Source organism: Gymnogyps californianus, chromosome 6 (assembly GCF_018139145.2).
Source record: "Gymnogyps californianus isolate 813 chromosome 6, ASM1813914v2, whole genome shotgun sequence".
NCBI lineage: Eukaryota > Metazoa > Chordata > Aves > Accipitriformes > Cathartidae > Gymnogyps > Gymnogyps californianus.
The window spans coordinates 15,162,365-15,179,165 of NC_059476.1; the positions used below are offsets into that span (position 1 = coordinate 15,162,365).

General features: G+C 50.9%; 1 protein-coding gene across 1 annotated transcript in view; it reads right to left on the reverse strand.

Moving 5' to 3' along the window:
* CNNM2 (cyclin and CBS domain divalent metal cation transport mediator 2) overlaps window positions 1-12,308 on the reverse strand; it is a 121,179-nt gene extending 108,871 nt beyond the window's left edge. The window contains 2 exon segments of the mRNA XM_050898669.1: window positions 10,725-12,153; window positions 12,156-12,308. Coding sequence (XP_050754626.1) covers window positions 10,725-12,153; window positions 12,156-12,308 — 1,582 coding nt within the window.
* Between the last annotated feature and the right edge of the window lie 4,493 nt (window positions 12,309-16,801).

The following is a 16,801-nucleotide window of genomic DNA, read 5'->3' on the forward strand; positions in this document are numbered from 1 at the left end:
TACTGTATTTGCTTGCACATTGGCTGCACACACTACAACTGCACTCACAGGTTCAACCCTACGATTGGCATCGAGCAACAGATTGCTGTAGCTCTTTGAGACTGCATCCATTATGTAGGTAATTAAGTTTTTTCACTGCCCCAGCTGCCTTCCTCAAGCTCTAACCTCAGGGGATTCCCACGTTGGGAAGCTTCACCCCCCACCAAGACTGCCCACAGGGTGAACTGTGCAACTTCTCTGCTTCCAGGTTCTCCTTGGGAGCCTTCAGACAATACAACACAAGCTGGATTAAACCAGTAAGCTACTGGCAAAGCAATTCCACATTAGTGATTGTAATCCCCCCGGGCCTCTGTCAAGCGAACAGAAAGACCTACAAAACTGTCAGTCCTGATTATGATAGACAGGCAGGCTCCATCATATGGAAAGGGAATAAAGCTTTAAGCATGTTGTGGTCTCTGTAAGGGTCACAGGAAAACACAAATACACTAGTATAGAAGGAACAGAAACAGGTTTTCCTCTACATGTGATACAAGAAAGTCTCTCATTTCTCTTGCAAGTGAGCACTCAAACTTTTAGTAGCTGATATTGAGCCTAAAGCACACTGTACAGGATTTTCATTAAGAGAGAAATAGACAATGATTTTTATAGGGGTTTTGATTTCTCTGGGAGAAATCCCATTCACATAGCGCAAGCAATTCTTCAACACTAAGAGAAGAAAAAAAATACTCCCAGTGAGGAGTGTGAAGTTCTTGAATTTAGCTGTGGAGTTATCGGTGTTTTCAAGCCTAACCACTCCAAAAGGCTCCAGGCAAACTAGAGTATCAAGGAGAAGATAAAAGTTATTCCCCATGAGGGCAGGGAACCAGCATGGTGACCAGATCACATCTGTAGAGCACCATAAATCCCATACCGCTACAACCATGTAGTCCATATAGTGAGCTATTCACAGGACGACTGTCTCAGCCTCCGGTGAGGCATCCCTTACTCCTCTCCTCTGCTGAAGGAAAAGCAAGACCTAGGCAACAAGTCTTCACATAACTGGTTATCTTGAGAGATGCTTCCTCCTCTCCTCCCCACATACTACATCAAGACACTAAAATAAAAGCTGAAAGTCAAAAAGCTTTATCTGTACACATACTTCAGTTACACAGCAGGGGAAAAAACCCACACAAATTCACATAGCAAAACATATCACACTGATTTATCTACCTTGAAGCAAAAAATTAGTGATGTCCCTTGGAGTTCAAGTTAGAGCTACTGAATAACTCTAACTCACAATTTAGGCCTACCTTAACCAGTACAAAATTTAACTGAAGCCTCTTACTAGATGCCCTGTGATCTCAACTGAAGGCCCCTGTCTGCACTTGCTGTGTATGGGAATTGTAACTGTAAGAGCTGTACTTGCTTCTAATGGAAAGATGTCCCAGGCTAGATAGGAAGAACTAAGCCTGCAGCTTGCCTAAAACCCACAGCCACACCTACTTTCGATGCCAGATTGTAAATTTTTATCAAGAACAAGTTCACACCGGCAGATTTTCCTCCTTTTTTGTAGGAGTGTAGAAATTGCTGACAAGCAATTCACAAGCAATAAAAGCAGGCAACTGATCATCCTTGTCCTCACATAACTGTTGCATGGAAAGGGGTCCTGCAGGCTCGCTTTCGGCCAAGGGCTGCACTTCGAACCCCCCAGTGCAAAGGGCAGGCAGGACAATCTTCTGAAATCAGGAGGTGGAGTACTGGAAGGAAACCAGAAATGGCAAGATCCTTCCTAAAATTGTTTGCTGGCAGCAGAGTATCCAACTAAGGCAGAGTCAGCATTTTGTTGCCCTCATTACCCATGGACAAGTGGGGAAAATAAAGCCTTGTTCAACTCCACAAAGATCAACACTCATGGATGGCTCTGTCATATCATTGTAAGCGATTATACCACCATAAAAAACTCACTATTAAAAAAACCAAACAACTTTCATTCACGCTTGCTGCGGGAGAGAACCTCAAGCAAGTAGGAGCCCGGTCTGATGGCATGGTTCACCCTGCAGAGAGCAATGTTACAACACGGCTCTCATTTGAAGAGCAGATCCTTTCAGGACTGCCAGCAAAAGAATGGTGCAATCCCAACGGAAAGCATTACAGAAAACAAAACTATACAGATCTTTTGTACTAAAGTATGTGCTCATCTTCTGGCCCCAGCTCCTTTGGCTGGAGCAAAGCTCTTGCTTTGTTAATTAGTAACTGCAGCAGAATCATGTTAACTTATAACTCTTGAGGCCTCAATAATCATCAGGTTTCGGTTCCCAGATTGACAGGCATCACACTTACTCTCCCCTTCAAAGTACAATTCCTTGATGAGAAGGGCTGTTGCTTCATATCTGAATACTGAAATTATTGTACCCAACAATTTACAAGCAAAATGCTTCAATACAAAGAGACAATAAGTAAGTCCCATTCACACAAGCTTTCTTAGCTTTGAGGTTTCTGTTCAATCTAGGGCTTGGGTATTTTAAGACAAGTTGCTTTTCTAGTGTTCTTTCACTAGTCCTCTCAAGCAGATATCATCACCAGTAGGTAAAGAGCAAGACTGACTCATGTCTTTAAATCACAAAAATAACCACAAACACCCAGGCAAGAATTCTAATTTCCAACATGCCAGCCAACCCAGACAAAGAAACATCTCTTCCATTTACAGGTTGTGTACTAAAACAACACAGTCGTCAAAGACAGACAGCCCATATGATGTCCCATAGACAACACAGAAGTGTAGCAAATCCTGAAAGTCATTCTTCTCTTCAGTGAAAACTGGCTGCCCATCAAAATTCTGGAAGGCTCCCAGGCAATTTTAACACAAAACACGAGAACAATGGGTCGAAGGTCTCCAAGGGCCCCTACTCATGACTTTCCAGAGTGGAAAGCTACTACAGACAGAGCCATAACCAGGGAAGAGAGCACTTTTGAGTAAAGGAGGACAAAAAAGGGAAGAGCTAGCGGAGACAAGTTTGGGAAGAATCAAAGCCTCTTTGTTATTGGGGACCAGGAATGGAAAGATAAGCTGAGCCAGCCACTGTGTTAAGCATATCCAGTACATGCAACTCCAGCGGCAAGTCAAAAGAACATCCAGTTTCTCTCCAAGCATGATGGATCTCTCTGCCATCTATCCTTCTGATATTGCAACTTTGTGTTTCAAGTTGGAGTGTCAAATAGGGACCTGGTTCCTCCAAGTCCACTTTGTGAAAGACACAATACGGTTGCATGTCCTGGAGTCATAACATTAGTGGGTTTTTGTTGTGGTTTTTTTTTTTAAAGAAGCTATGGGAAATCTTTTAGTAGACTTTAGTTTCTCTGCCTCAACTCATAACAATATGTTTTGAAGAATCAGAACTTCATTACTCCATGTTGTACAAAAAGCCATTTAGAACACGAAGGGGCTTCTCAACTGACCTGTTCCAGGCCATCCCTTTCTATTCCCTGCACCTGCCTCTCTGTAAGAAGACCTATAGTGAGGTGACTAGGTCATCTCTTCCCCTTATAGTTCCTTAACTAGCTTTACTTTTCATGCCTTTCTCACAGATGCTTTGTATACCATGACACTTAGCCCTAGTTTATTCCCAGCATAGCTTATTCTGCCAGCAACTATTGGGCCATGCTGATTTCTAGGCCAAGGGAAAAGGTGGATTCCACCAGAAGAAGGTTAATGACAGATTTATGCATCTCTTTTTCTATAATTATATATTGTTGAAAAGTGAAACAAAAATCCATCATCACTAGATAGTCCTGAAATGACTCCGTGACCGTGGCAAGAGCCAGGCTGGATCAACCACCTGATCTGGGACTGTTAGCCATGTGCTGTTGGCTGTAGCTCATTAGCACCAAGTATTTACACTCCTATTTGTAGCTGGTAGGCTGTATTTCAGGACCTTGTCAAATTAACAAGAGTGTCAGGTCATGCTCACCAGGGTATGGTTCACAGTACTGGAATACTCTGTGTTGAGGGCTAGTTTTACAAGCTCCATTAGTGAAATTGGGAGGGACTCAATACTAGAAGTGCAATTGGTCTACCTAGACTGGCAATTGCACCACAGCTCTGTAGAGGCACATAAGCTAATGAAAAAGTGAGCTCTTGTTAAGTATTAATGGAAAAAGCACAGCAGGATGAGACACAGACTCATTCAACATGCTGCTCAGCCACTCCTTTCATTCTAGGCCTACTTGATGGTGCCTAAGCAGCTGTAAAACTGACTTATGACTCTTAATATTAAGCATACATTGCAAAGTGTTTAAAAGAGGTGAAGTAGTGAGACTTCAAATTCTCCAGGTCTTAATTCCTGTGCACTAGAATGTCTGCCCTCCAAGTGAGCAAGACAAAATCTGACACTAGTCAACACCAGAAAGATGAGTAGATGTTCTCCACAGTTTAATGCCATTGATGCTCCAAGCTAAGTGACCAAGTAATCCCCCTCCATACTCCCACTTGCTATAATGATTCCTTCAATAAAGAAGGGAGGGGACTGGGGCTCATAACATATATGAAGTGTGAGGTGGCTAACTCCCTCATTTCCTCAATTACCAGCTAGAGTGATATCACAGCCTGCCAAAACAAAACCTACCTTTGGATGGCTTCATACAGAAGTCACAATCAGAAATGCAACCTTTAGATCCACCTCTTTCTGCCACTAGCACTACAAAGCTACCGACAGGAGACACCCCACTATTGGTGTTTGTCTATATGCAAGAGCTGACAAAGGTTCAGTGTTGATTAGGACGCTCACAGAAAGAAATAAGCATCTAGGGCTATTTAATAAAGACAGTATCTTTAGTTCCAGAACTTCTTGAATTGCAGCCTGATGAGATCAGTAGGCTTCCATGGGGAACAAAATAAATTTGCTCTTTTCTAATACTTTCTCTAAGCAGCCGTAGCCATTGTCAGACACGTACTACTGCAGAGGATTCACTGTCATTGTTCTTACACCCTTAGAGTCAACTGAAGTTCACCGAGAAAGTGTTCAGCTCCTCAGAACCTCATGTTGGCAGAGAAATACTGAAACTCAAAAAAAATTCTCAGCCTTGGAAGAATACTGCAATGGTTAAACTACCTGATCATTTTCCTGCACTACTGAATTTGCTCAGAAGCTGACAGTCTGCCTCTTCTCTCTATTTTACTCCAAAATTGTCCGTGAAATGCTGCTGGCTGCAACCTGAAGTTTACATCTGTGCCTATTACAGATAACCTTTACGGACACAGAGAAAGCAGATAGGAACGTGGTTCACTTGTGGTGGAATTCACTCCCATCAGCTTCAGTGCAGGAAAGCGTTTGCTAACATAGGAAACAGTTGAGGCAAGGACAAGGCAACTTCTTGTCTTTGTTGAATGACAAGAGTTGCTAGCAATCAGTTAAAAAGCAATCCAACAGTCATAACCAATACGAGAGCCAGATTCAAACCTCTACTGCTCAAGCCATTGAATTCACTTACTCCTCCCCCTGCCAGCCACCTGAACCACATGTTTCTTTCTACTCTCAGCAGCAGAACGGAGCCTCCAGCTGGGCTCCTCACCAAGGCCAGGGTGAAAAAGCACTGCTGCTCTCCCACAGCATGTCTTCTTCTCTTAGTCCTTAAAAAGCTTTACAGTAGGGAGCCCAGGAAGAACTGGAGCTGTTCTCTGATGCATTCCTCTTGACGCCTCCCCCTCAGCATACCAGCAGGAGGGCTGCCTGCAGTAACCCACATCCGCTCCTCTCCAGTGGAACAAGTACGCATCACCCAGGAGCTCTGCAAGGCCAGCAAAGCTCTTGGCAGCACAGTACCTGCGGGTGCTACGGTGTCAGACAGCCAAGAAACAGTTTGTCACAAGGCAACCCCCACCCCCACATGCAATTTTTGTTCAGGGAACAAATCTGTAGGCATACTATGCTAAGTCTTCTGTATCTTGGTGGTAAACTCCCTCCCACCTACCACTGCTCTACTCTCTTCACACAAAAAAGTCTCCACGCTGGACCTCCTCAACACCTTTCCCTTTATATTAATTTCCCCGAAAGGATCAGAGGAGGTGCCTTTTATTAGCCAAGTAGCCTTGAAAACGATATTGTTTTCCAAGAAGGTGTTTTACATGCCTTTGATAATCCCAGAAGGGATTTATGTAGTTTCTTCCAGTTTCTCGTAATGCTGCCGTCACAGCCTACCAGAAAAATGGCTCAGGAGACAGACAACCTGTTAGAGAAACTAGAAAGTGAGCATTCAGATCCATTAAATAAAAGTTACTCATGGGAAGTCTGGACTTAGATTCAGCAGGATGGGAACCCATAAAACCTGAGAGGGACCAGGAAAGAAGCCACCTACAAGCCTCAGTTAGAGCTGTGCCAGAAAGGTAAGTGACCTAATAACAGAAAAAAACCTCAGACCAACAACAGTAATGCAGAACTTTGGATCCCTGGGCTACCAATCACTTGCTGTCCTACCTGCTTCCAAAAAGAGGATCTATGTGCTCAGAAGAGGATTAAGTAGGTCTAGGTATTATTCTCTTCTCCCTCAAGAGTAAGGCGTTTAGGTTTCAGGTTGCTGGGCCTTGGTTTTCTTTGGAGGGGGAAGAGGAACTAGAAAAGAAATGGACAAAGTTTTTCTCCAGGTCCTATGTCCACACTAAATACAGCCACCAAACTTACACACTATTAAAAACAGACAATACAAGACCAACAGAGCATGAAGAGAAGACCATCAAGTTAAATCTGACAAGGTTTTTAGGAAAGAAAAATCTTTTAAGGTCCAGTTGGCAATGATTTTAATAAGGAATCTAGGAATTTTCTCAAGGCTGCCATGTGATTCAGAAAACAAGAGCTCAGAACTGCTGCACACAGTTACTGTGACTTCTTTGTAACAGGTTATTAACTCTGATCTTTAGTATAACATAATAGTGGAGACAGATGTAAGTAAGATCAAAACATATGACTCAAAGCCCCCGGATAAGGAGGACTCTGATTGAGAAACTGCTGCTCTCCGAAGCCGTCCAGGCCACCAGGAAAGCAGCCGCACAATGGCTCATAGAAAGTGGGCCAATCTTAAAATATTAGTATTACAACATGAGGCTTTTCAAGCTGAATTCTTGTAGCTCTGGCAGGCAGGGAGCTAGAAATAGAACACTTTGGATTTAGGATCACACATGCAGAGATCTGCCTGTGAAAAACACCAAGAGCAAGTGCCAGAAAGCATTTGAGCAGAGACCTAGGAAAACTGTCAAAAAGGCGGGGGGGGGGGGAGGCAAGCCCACACACTTGTCAACAAGAAAAAGGAGACCAGTGGAGACAGTTCACTAGCTTCTTTCTAAAAATGACTTTGTCACTCATTCACTCCCTGCTGCAGCTTAAGAGCCGGGACACAAATCAATCCTGGAACAGGTAACGCCTTGCTCCCCTTTACAGCAATGGCCACCACCAGATTAGCTGGGAGTAGACTTATTTCAAATGATGTATCTCTTTGCACTGAGCAAAGTCAGGCAGGTCATTTCTTAGGCCAGTATAAAGGGTACCTTACACTTCCTTGCATTAAATTTGAATGATTGAATTCAAGTTAAACAGTCTGCTCAACTTGTAGGCAAACAGATTTGACAGTGCTGGTAGAGGTTTAAGGTCTGTTGATGGGAATAGAAAATTGCCCCTCTTTCAAAAGCTATTTATTTATTTGTAAGTAAACAATGCTTTTTAGAAGAGAAGCTTTTTCGCAGACTGCTTCAGAAATCATGTTTATTCACACTTTAAGAGATTAGAGCAACAAGGGAGTGGGAATGTGCTGCAGCACTCTCTTAAAATTAAGTTTTTTGCCTGGCAGCACAGAAGTGAAACAGATACTTATTTTGCAATTGTGGGCAAAGAACATTAATAATAGGCCCACCACCAAATCCTCCAGCTGTTCAGCCTACGCACCAGAACAAATACAGAACTACCCATTTCATCTTCCACAACAGCGTGAGGACATATATCCTGCCGTGCTTGGCTTTCAATCTCCTCCTCCTAAGCCTCCATTCTGCATTTAGGTTAAGTATGTTCTGCTCCTGCCCAAAAAGTGAGCTTCAAAACCTCACCTACCCAGCTAATTACCAAACTTCTTAAAAAAAAAAAAAAAAAAAAACAACAAACCAAGCCTCTCTCCTTAAACCAATTAAAGTATTCAACTGACAGCACTATCACACGAGCTGCCCGTTGCACCGAATGGTAGCAGGGACCTGGGTGGAAAAAAAGACATACATGTGAGTTTTGAAGCAAGCCTACTTCAGCGGAAGGTCAATGTGGTGGGAAGGGAATGATTAAAAACTGTAAGCTTATTTATTTTCAACACTCTACCAGAGAGTAACATGCAATTTGATTCTCACTCTTAATTTGTACATTCTCACGGGAATTTGGCAAGGTTGCTCTGAAGAAGAAAGTTTGAAGAACTCTTGCAAAAGACACTGTGCTATGCCAGATCAAGCAAGCTATCAGTTATTTACATTCATTTCAAAGGACACAAAGGAAGCCATTTATTTCCACTACATCTGCACTTTTTAAAGAGAAACCAGTTAGGACAGAGCTGGTCCTAACATCAGGGCTTGTCCATGCAGACCAACCAGCATACCTATTCTGGAGTAAATGTTTAAGTATGATCAAACCAGCCTGAATTAATTCACAACTTCAGAGACCGTTCCAGGACATGGTGATCTCAGGAGGGAACACACATGTTAGGAAATCATCCTAAACTTGTGCTACTGGGACATTTCCTAGTGCAGGCAAGGGAAGTTCTCTGGCTACCAAGGAAAGCCATCTCTGGTCTGCACCTCCCAAGCCACCCAGGCGAATTTTTAAGAAGCCTATTTTAAGCACAAGTTTCAGGAACTGTAAGGAGGCATATTTGGCTTAGCCACACTTGCAGGATTAAAATGCACACGTAATTCTCCCAGCTATTAAATAAAAGGACTCCTGTGTTAACACACAGGAGCACATCTCTTTCAGGCAGGGGAAATAAAGTGACCAACAAAATATTCATTTCTTCAGACACATTGCTACAAACAAAACTAGAAAAAACACAAGTCTCGCTACAGGTTAAGAACCGCATCATGCTATCTGGAGTCCGAATAACCCGGGACAGGAGGCGAGGTGGGGAGAAGAAGAACCTGATGCCTGCACATGCAGTGAAATCCATCTTAACCAGCCAACAGCTAAGTGACATAATTGAGTTTCCCAGATCTGAGCTGCAGATCCCACAGTGCAGAAACCACAGCCAAGGGAGGCTCTCCCTCATCTCTCCTTCAACAGCTCCGAACCCAAGCAAGATTTCCCCATCACTACATAGAGGCAGAAAGAGATAAAACCACTGCTGCATTGGTCAGTAAAAAGCAGGAGTATGTTCACCTTCTATCCGTGAAGATGAAATAAAGATGAGGAAACCAATGGGGCAACTCTCCAAATCCCCAAAACTGAGTTAAGCAGGAAGAAAGAGCTCAAATGCCATGTTGTCAAAGCTCACCGTGTGGACAAAACAGCACCTGAAATTTAAGTGGTAATTTAAATTTATTACCTAGAAAGACCATTCACCAATTTACAAAGTTCTTTTCAAGGTAACTTTTGCAGTTGATAAAAGGTGAACTCAAATATTCCCCGTTAGCCTAACTGTGGGGTCAGTGCAGCTGTAAAGATCTCCTCTTTCAGCCAGATCATCTCCCAGGGACTGAGCTGCTCGGCAGTACTTTGATCAGATCTCCCCGGGTATGATCAGCTCCGTGGCACTCCAACAGCCTTCAGTTTTCCAGCACAGGAGTCCATACATCCAATCTGTTCAAAATTTCACTTAACTATTTCTTTGGAAGCACTCTCTTGCACAGGCCATATAGCATTATTATTTGACCTGCAAAGAGGAACAGATTTAAAAAGGAAAACAAAAAAAGTTTTTTCCTTTCTTATCAGCAAAAGCTTCTAACAGGAATTAAGATGCATTTGTCAGGTCAACACCTCCCACAATTAAGATGGGGCCGGAAAGCCTCAGTCCCGTTCTGATGCAACTAATACACACGCTACACCGGAGAGGTAGAAAGGGTCACGTCTTTGCTGAGCCTGTGGTCCGGGGAGCAGAGGGAAGCCTAGGGAAAAAGACCTGTACCTCTGAAGTGCAGCATCAACAGGCGCTTTCAAATATATTTTAAGACCCTGAAACTATTTATGAGTTACAAGATCAAAGCGTCAATCAAAATAACTGGAACACACACACAGAGCTGAGGTTGGCCGGCTGAGCCTATGAATGGAGCTAAAACGCCTTGTTTATCTCAGCACGTGTGCGCGCACTAAGCCTGAAAGATAGCTGAGCAGCCCACCCGCTCCTCACTGTCAGGCCAGCTGAAAAAGCACGGAGAAGACACAGCCAAGTAACGGGCGCAGATTCCCGTCAGCGGTTTTCACTATAATGGACAGATGAGTGGAAAAAGCAAAAAAGAAAACAACCTTGCTTGGCACCATGCCCACACACACATCCCAGTGCAGTGGGGAAAAGAGGCCGGGGGCACATACCAGCCGCGTATCAGCTTTCTGGCCCAGGGAACGGGCAGATCCGGCAGATGCCTAAATATTGGCCGCTCTGTCCTGAATGTACCTTCCCAAACCCCTCTGCGAGCGGGAACCCAAGAGGTCTCTCTGCAGAGTCCCCTCGCCTCAAGAAGGCAGATGCTGACCGCCACCGAGCAGCGCCTCCCGCCCCCGCCACAGGCACGAGCCCACCTTTCTTGAACTCCTCCAGCATGGCATCGAGCTTGGTGTCGTTGAAGACAAAGTGCAGCGGATGGTTGTAGAAGCGGGTGATGGTCTTGAGCGGAGTGCAGTCATCGGGGTCCACAAAAGCCAGGTCCTTAACAAAGAGCAGGTCCACGATGTTGGAGCGGTCACCCTCGAAAACGGGGATGCGGGTATAACCGCTCTCCATGATCTCAGACATAGTGTTGAAGTCAAGCACAGCCTCGGCAGCGATCATGAAGCAGTCTCGGAGGGGAGTCATCACATCCTCCACAGTCTTGGTGCGCAGCTCCAGGGCTCCTTGGATAATGTTGAGCTCCTCCTTGACTAGATCGTTATAAGGGTCGGTGACGCGCAGCATCTCCAACAACTTCTCACGGTTGTAGACCGTGCCGATCTCCTGGCCCAGGACACAGTCCAGCAGCTTGCTGACGGGGTAGGAGGCCGGGAAGGTCATCATCATGAAAAACTTTGTGAGGAAGATGGTGTTGGCGCCCACGGCCAGGCCGTGCCGAGAGCAAATGGCCTGCGGCACGATCTCGCCGAAGATGACGATACCAATGGTGGAGACCACCACGGCCACCAGCCCGGAGCCGGCGATGTCATCCAGCAGGATGGTAAGTGTGGTGTTGACCAGGACGTTGCCCAGCAGGAGGGAGCAGAGCAGGTAGTTGCCCTGGCGGCGCACGGGCTCGATGCGCTTGGCATAGTTCTTCTCTTTGTCCGTGCCACAGTTCTGCACGATGCGCAGCTCCATGGGGTCCAGGGCCATGAGGCCCAGGTTGAGGCCGCTGAACATGCCCGAGAGGCAGAGGAGGAGCGAAATGAAGATGACCTGCAGCCAGAAGGGCAGCAGGAACTTCTTCTCCTCGCCCACGATCATCTTGGTGTCCTCGCCGTCATGGTAGATCCAGGTGGTCTCACCCCAGGGCGGGGGCCCGGCCGGCCCCTCGGCGCCCGCCAGTCCTCCGGTGGCCCCGGGCCCCAGGGCGGCGGCGGCGGGGGCCGAGACGGAGGTGCACAGGTAGTAGGACTTGCTCTTCTCCGTCTTGCGCAGGGGCTTGATCTCGATCTCGATGATGCCCGAGGTGCGGCGGTTGAGCACGATGTGCGGCAGGATGATGATGTCCGAGGTGCGGATGCCGCAGCGCTGCGGGGCGCCGCCGCCACCGCCCGCCGCCCCGCCGCCGCCCCCACCGCCGCCGCGACCCGCCGCCCCCGCCGCCGCCCGCCCGCCCCGCCGCCGCTCGTGCTCTGTGAAGGCGATGCGCGACCAGGTCTCGTTGTTGATGTTCTGCCCGTAGACCCGCAGCTTCACCCGCGTCCGCTCGCTCACCCGCAGCGCGCCCCCCTCCATGAAGGAGACGTCGTCCGTGTCCTCCAGCCGCAGGCCGATGATCACCGTCTCCTCCGCCGCCGCCGCCGAGGGGGGGGGACGACGGCGGCGGCGGGCGGCGCGGCGGCGGCGGCAGCCGGTGGCCGCCGGCCCAGGCAGCCGCCGAGCAGCAGCAGCAGCACCACCCGCGCCCCCCGGCCGCCCCCCGCCATGTTCCCACCGGGCAGCGCGGCCATCTTTAGTCAGGGCTCGGCGCTGCCGCGGCCCCGCATCGCCGCGCGGCGCCTGCGGCGTGCCCCGGCTCCCCCGGCGGCGGCGGCGGTGGCGGCGGGCGCGGCGCGGCGGCGGGCGAGGCGGCGGGCACGGCTGCCCGCGGGACCCGACAGGCGGCGACTGCCGGGCCGGGCCGAGCCGAGCGCCGCCTCAAGCCGCTGCCCTCCCCGCCCCTCCCCGCCCGCCTCGCGGGGGCGGGCCCGGCGCCGCGCGCCGCCAATCAGCGCCCGCCCCTCCGCCAATGGAGGCTCGGCCCCGCCCCGACGCCCGCCACCGCCTCCCCAGCCCGGGGGGCGCGTGACTCCGGTGTGTACGCCAGGCGGGCGGGGGCGGGGCCGGCCACGCGGCTACGGCCAATGGCGACGGGGCTCGCGGCCGGCGGGGCGGAGCCTCGGAGGGGCGCGACCAATGGGGGCGCGGTGCGGCCGGCGGGCCGGGGACGGTGCGTGCGGCGCTCGGCGGGGCGACTCGCGAGCCCCCGCGCCGGGGGACGGGGCGGTCGGGACGGGACGGGACAGGACGGGACGGGACGGAACCGCTCCCCCGCCGCCCCTGCCCAGCCCGCCGCAGCTGCCGCTGCCCACGGACCCGCAGCACCGCTCGCTCCCCGCAGCGGCCCCGGTGCGCCGCCCCGCGTCCCCCCCGCTGCCGCGGTCGGCGGTCGCGCAGCGCCCCCTGGCGGCCCCGCGTGGCGCAGCCCGGCCCAGCCCGGCCCGTCGGGGAGCATCCCCTTGCCCTCTCCCGCCTGCGCGCTTCCCCCGGCAGCGGGCCGGAGGGCTCCTCGGGGCGGCCCCGTGCTCGGGGCCGCGTCCTGGGCACTGGGTCTGCTGGCGGCCGGGGGCGGCTCTCCCGGCACCGTCCGGCGGTGCCCGCTCCCCGCTCTGCCCCCAGCCGCCGTCGGTGCGGTACAGTGCAACGATTAAAGATTCAGCCGTCGCACTCCAGCCCTGGGCACCCTCCGCCCCGCCGGGCACCCCGCCCCGCGCCCCGGCATTTCCTCGGCTTTGTCGTTCCTGCGAGCGAAATTAAACATTAAATATTAAATACGGACGAGCCGCTCTCCTCCCTCTCATCTCCACCTTTTGCTCAGCCGCCCGGGGCACCTCCAGCCTCGTCAAATGAGACAAACCCCATGCCGAGACTTGGTGTGAGTGGGTCCGGGCCTTTGGAGCTCCCACTGGGGATGTTCAAAGCCTCCCCAGGCTCTCTGCTCCGCTCCGCTCAGCTCGTCCTTAGCGCGTGGATGCAGGAAGGGCTGATGGGCCCCAGTTCAGGAAAAGACCTGTAATTTCAGCATGTGCTTATGTCCCACCGCCCCGAGTCCCGGGCTGTTTCTGAGGCCTCAGCTGCTGTGCCACAATCCCAGCTGGGGCAATAAACACCCCGCGGCCCAGCCATCATCACTCCGCTTTCCATTAGTGATAAGCAATGTACAGCACAGGACACAGTTTAGCATCCCAGACAGCCAGAGACGAACAGCCGTGGGAGCATCCAGTATGGTTCATGGTGGCTGAGACCGCATTTTGGGTTCAGGGTGACCCTTTAGAGGAGTTAAACCAGCCTCCTCTCCATTTAAGTAAGTGCTTGGAAAATGGAAGAGTGGAGAATTGCGCAGGACAACCCAATACAGTGGGAAGCAGAGCACAGTGTTCTGGGGGCTGTAGTCACAAATCTTTCCTGGTCCCAAACCTCATTCAGCTCATCCTGGGGGAGTTCTGCAGGTCTGCTTCCCCAGGGAGGTGACAGATGCCCCTGAGTCACAGTGACTCCCGGCTAACCACAGTGAGCAGGGACTGGGGAATAACTTCCCTTTCACCTTGGGGTGAATCAAAGCACCACAGCTCATGCCTCCTGCCCTTACAGCACCCTCCCTGCCCTTACAGCACCCTCCCTGCCCTTACAGCACCCTCCGTGCCTGCAGTAGGAGGACACCAATGCTGCAGAGCTTCACACTGGGAGAGGGGGATTTGGGCCATCTCTACAATCACCAAAACACCCGGACCACGGTGTTGGACAGACTGTTTTCAGGTTCCTCACATGGGATGAGGCTGCAAGACCTCCTCTTTTCATGGCTTGGGGGCTAAAAACCCCAAGGCTGTGGATGCACAAGCAAAGCCAGGCAGACAAGACACCCCCACATCCACAGCCTGGTGAGGACCCCTACTTTAATTCTCAAAATCAAAGTCAAGTCCTCTTAGCTGCTTCCTCCCAGAAAGGCTGAGAATTTGGAAAAAACAGTGCTATGCAAATGCAGTGGCATTTAGCTGTGGCCTTTTTCCGTATGCATGCGAGAGGGGGGACCTCGCTGTGGGCGCCTCTCTCCCCGGGCAAGCTGAAAGCCCACGGCAGGGACTCATGCCTTTTTAATGAAGGGGTTTGCAGGTAGGACTCCCCGCTCCATCTGCTCTTCCGTTTGCACTGGGAAGGCTCTCTTTGATAGCAGGAGCTAATTGCTGCAAACCTCCCGGGATGGGCTGTTTGGGGACTTTAAGAAGGCTATGCGGGGGGGTGGATTAAACAGCATCTTGGTTGTGTTTTCAGCAGGTCCTTTCCCCAGGTCCCATCAGTGAGGTCCTTCCACACAATTTCAGAGCTCTTCTCGCCTGCTGGGTCACAGCCACCCCCGAGGCTGGTCTGCCAGGGACCCCTACCTGAAGCCAGATAATACATGCCCTGTTGACTCCAGATAACACCAAGGATTATTTTTTTTAATCATGGTATAGCTCTAAACCTGACAACTTACAAATTTTTGTACACCCAACAGGTCAGACTCGCAGTCTTATCCAAAGCCAAAAGGACAGTCTGGCAAGGCAACTTTCCAGGAAACCATATTTATGGGCATTATTTATTTGTTTAATCTCTAAATTGTGAATCAATCGCTCCCCTATTTTGCTGATGGCAGAGGGCAGGTTAAGCATTCTGGGCTGTCACGCCTGTTTCTGGATTTCCCATCACTGTGCAACAGTCGGGTGTTACCTGACCGCTCACACTTTTCATTCCAGGTGTTCTGGAAATGCCTCCTTACCACCTGGACCCTCCTCAGCCTCCGCTACTGCTACTGCAGAGCATCCCTGGCACTTGCCCACGCTTCTTTTTAAATCCAAATATTTTATTGTTTGCTTTTTATCTTCCCCCATGCCACAACAGCAAGATGCTGTTCAAATGGCAGAGAGGGGAAATTTGGTCCCTCCTGGAAAATCAGTGTGTGAGGAGGGGTGAAAACGGTCCCTCATTTCTAAGCTCCGCTGCTCACCCAAGGGTTCGGGCGCCGCTGCTGTTCAGCAGCCCCCAGCCTTTCCCAAACAGCCTCTGCGGGCCAGGCCATGCGGGATTCGCACGGGGCGGCAGGACCGCAGCCCATCGCCTCCCACCGCGGCCTCGAAGCCCTCGCTCCTTGCTCCTCACCCGCTGCAGGATGCAGCCGGACGGGTTTCTGCTTTTCCAGAATCACCGCATTTCCCTGCAAAACTCTGCAGGTGCGATGCTTGCAGCGGACTCGGGGCTTTCCCGCTAGATGGAGTCCGGGGGAAAACAGAAACATCAGCAGCGCTGCACAGGGAAAGGGAGAGAAATTCCCATCTCCTGGAAGAGGCTGTGGGGCTGCAAGTGAGACAAGGCGTGGGGAGCTGCACTTGGGGCATCCCCCGTCCTGAATGCAAATAACAGGGACGTCCCTCTGCACCCCATGTGCCACGTTGAGTTCTTCATGGAAAAGCAGGGCCGGCCGAGCCCCCAGGAGGTGACCAATCCTTCTCACCCACCACCCTGGGGAGATGCTTATTTGCAACCACGTCGCCCACCACCCCTGGGAGCTGGCATGGACTCTGCCTGGTGGATGCTTGCAGCTCCCTGTGTATGTTAGCACGGGGAGATCAAAAGAAGGAAAAAAGCAACTGGGCTGCTTATTGCTCTGCCTTTCGCTTCGCAGAAGCATTTGCGTCTCCCCAGCACCTGGGGAGCTGCGGGCTCCCCAACACCTCAAATTGGAGCCAGGCTCATGCAGAGGGGTGCATGCCACAGGGTCAGGCCCTGCGCAGCGCCGGGAGCCTCCTTTCACACCCCGCTCTGCCAAGCTGCCTTCTACAAACGTCTCTGCTCTGCTCTGTAGGCTCAACACCAGCATGCAGCTGCTGCCAAACCCACGCCAGACCTGCTGTCCCCACGCAGGGACCCACAACCCCTTTCCTGAAGAGACCATCCCTGCCTGCGTGTCCAAGCCATGCAGCCACTGCCAGCCCCATAGCGAGGGGACCCACAGGACGGCTGCCCGTCCTCACCGCAACCAGGCATGACCTGTCCCACCAGCCCCGACAGAAAAGCACAGCACCCCATGGGCCCTGTGGTCCTGGCCACGAACACACAGCCTTTGAGGTTGGCCATTTATTTGCTTTCCAGTGGAAGCCGCACGCCGCTGGGGCCACAGCCTCCTGCCCCACTGGCGTCCGCCGGCGCGGGG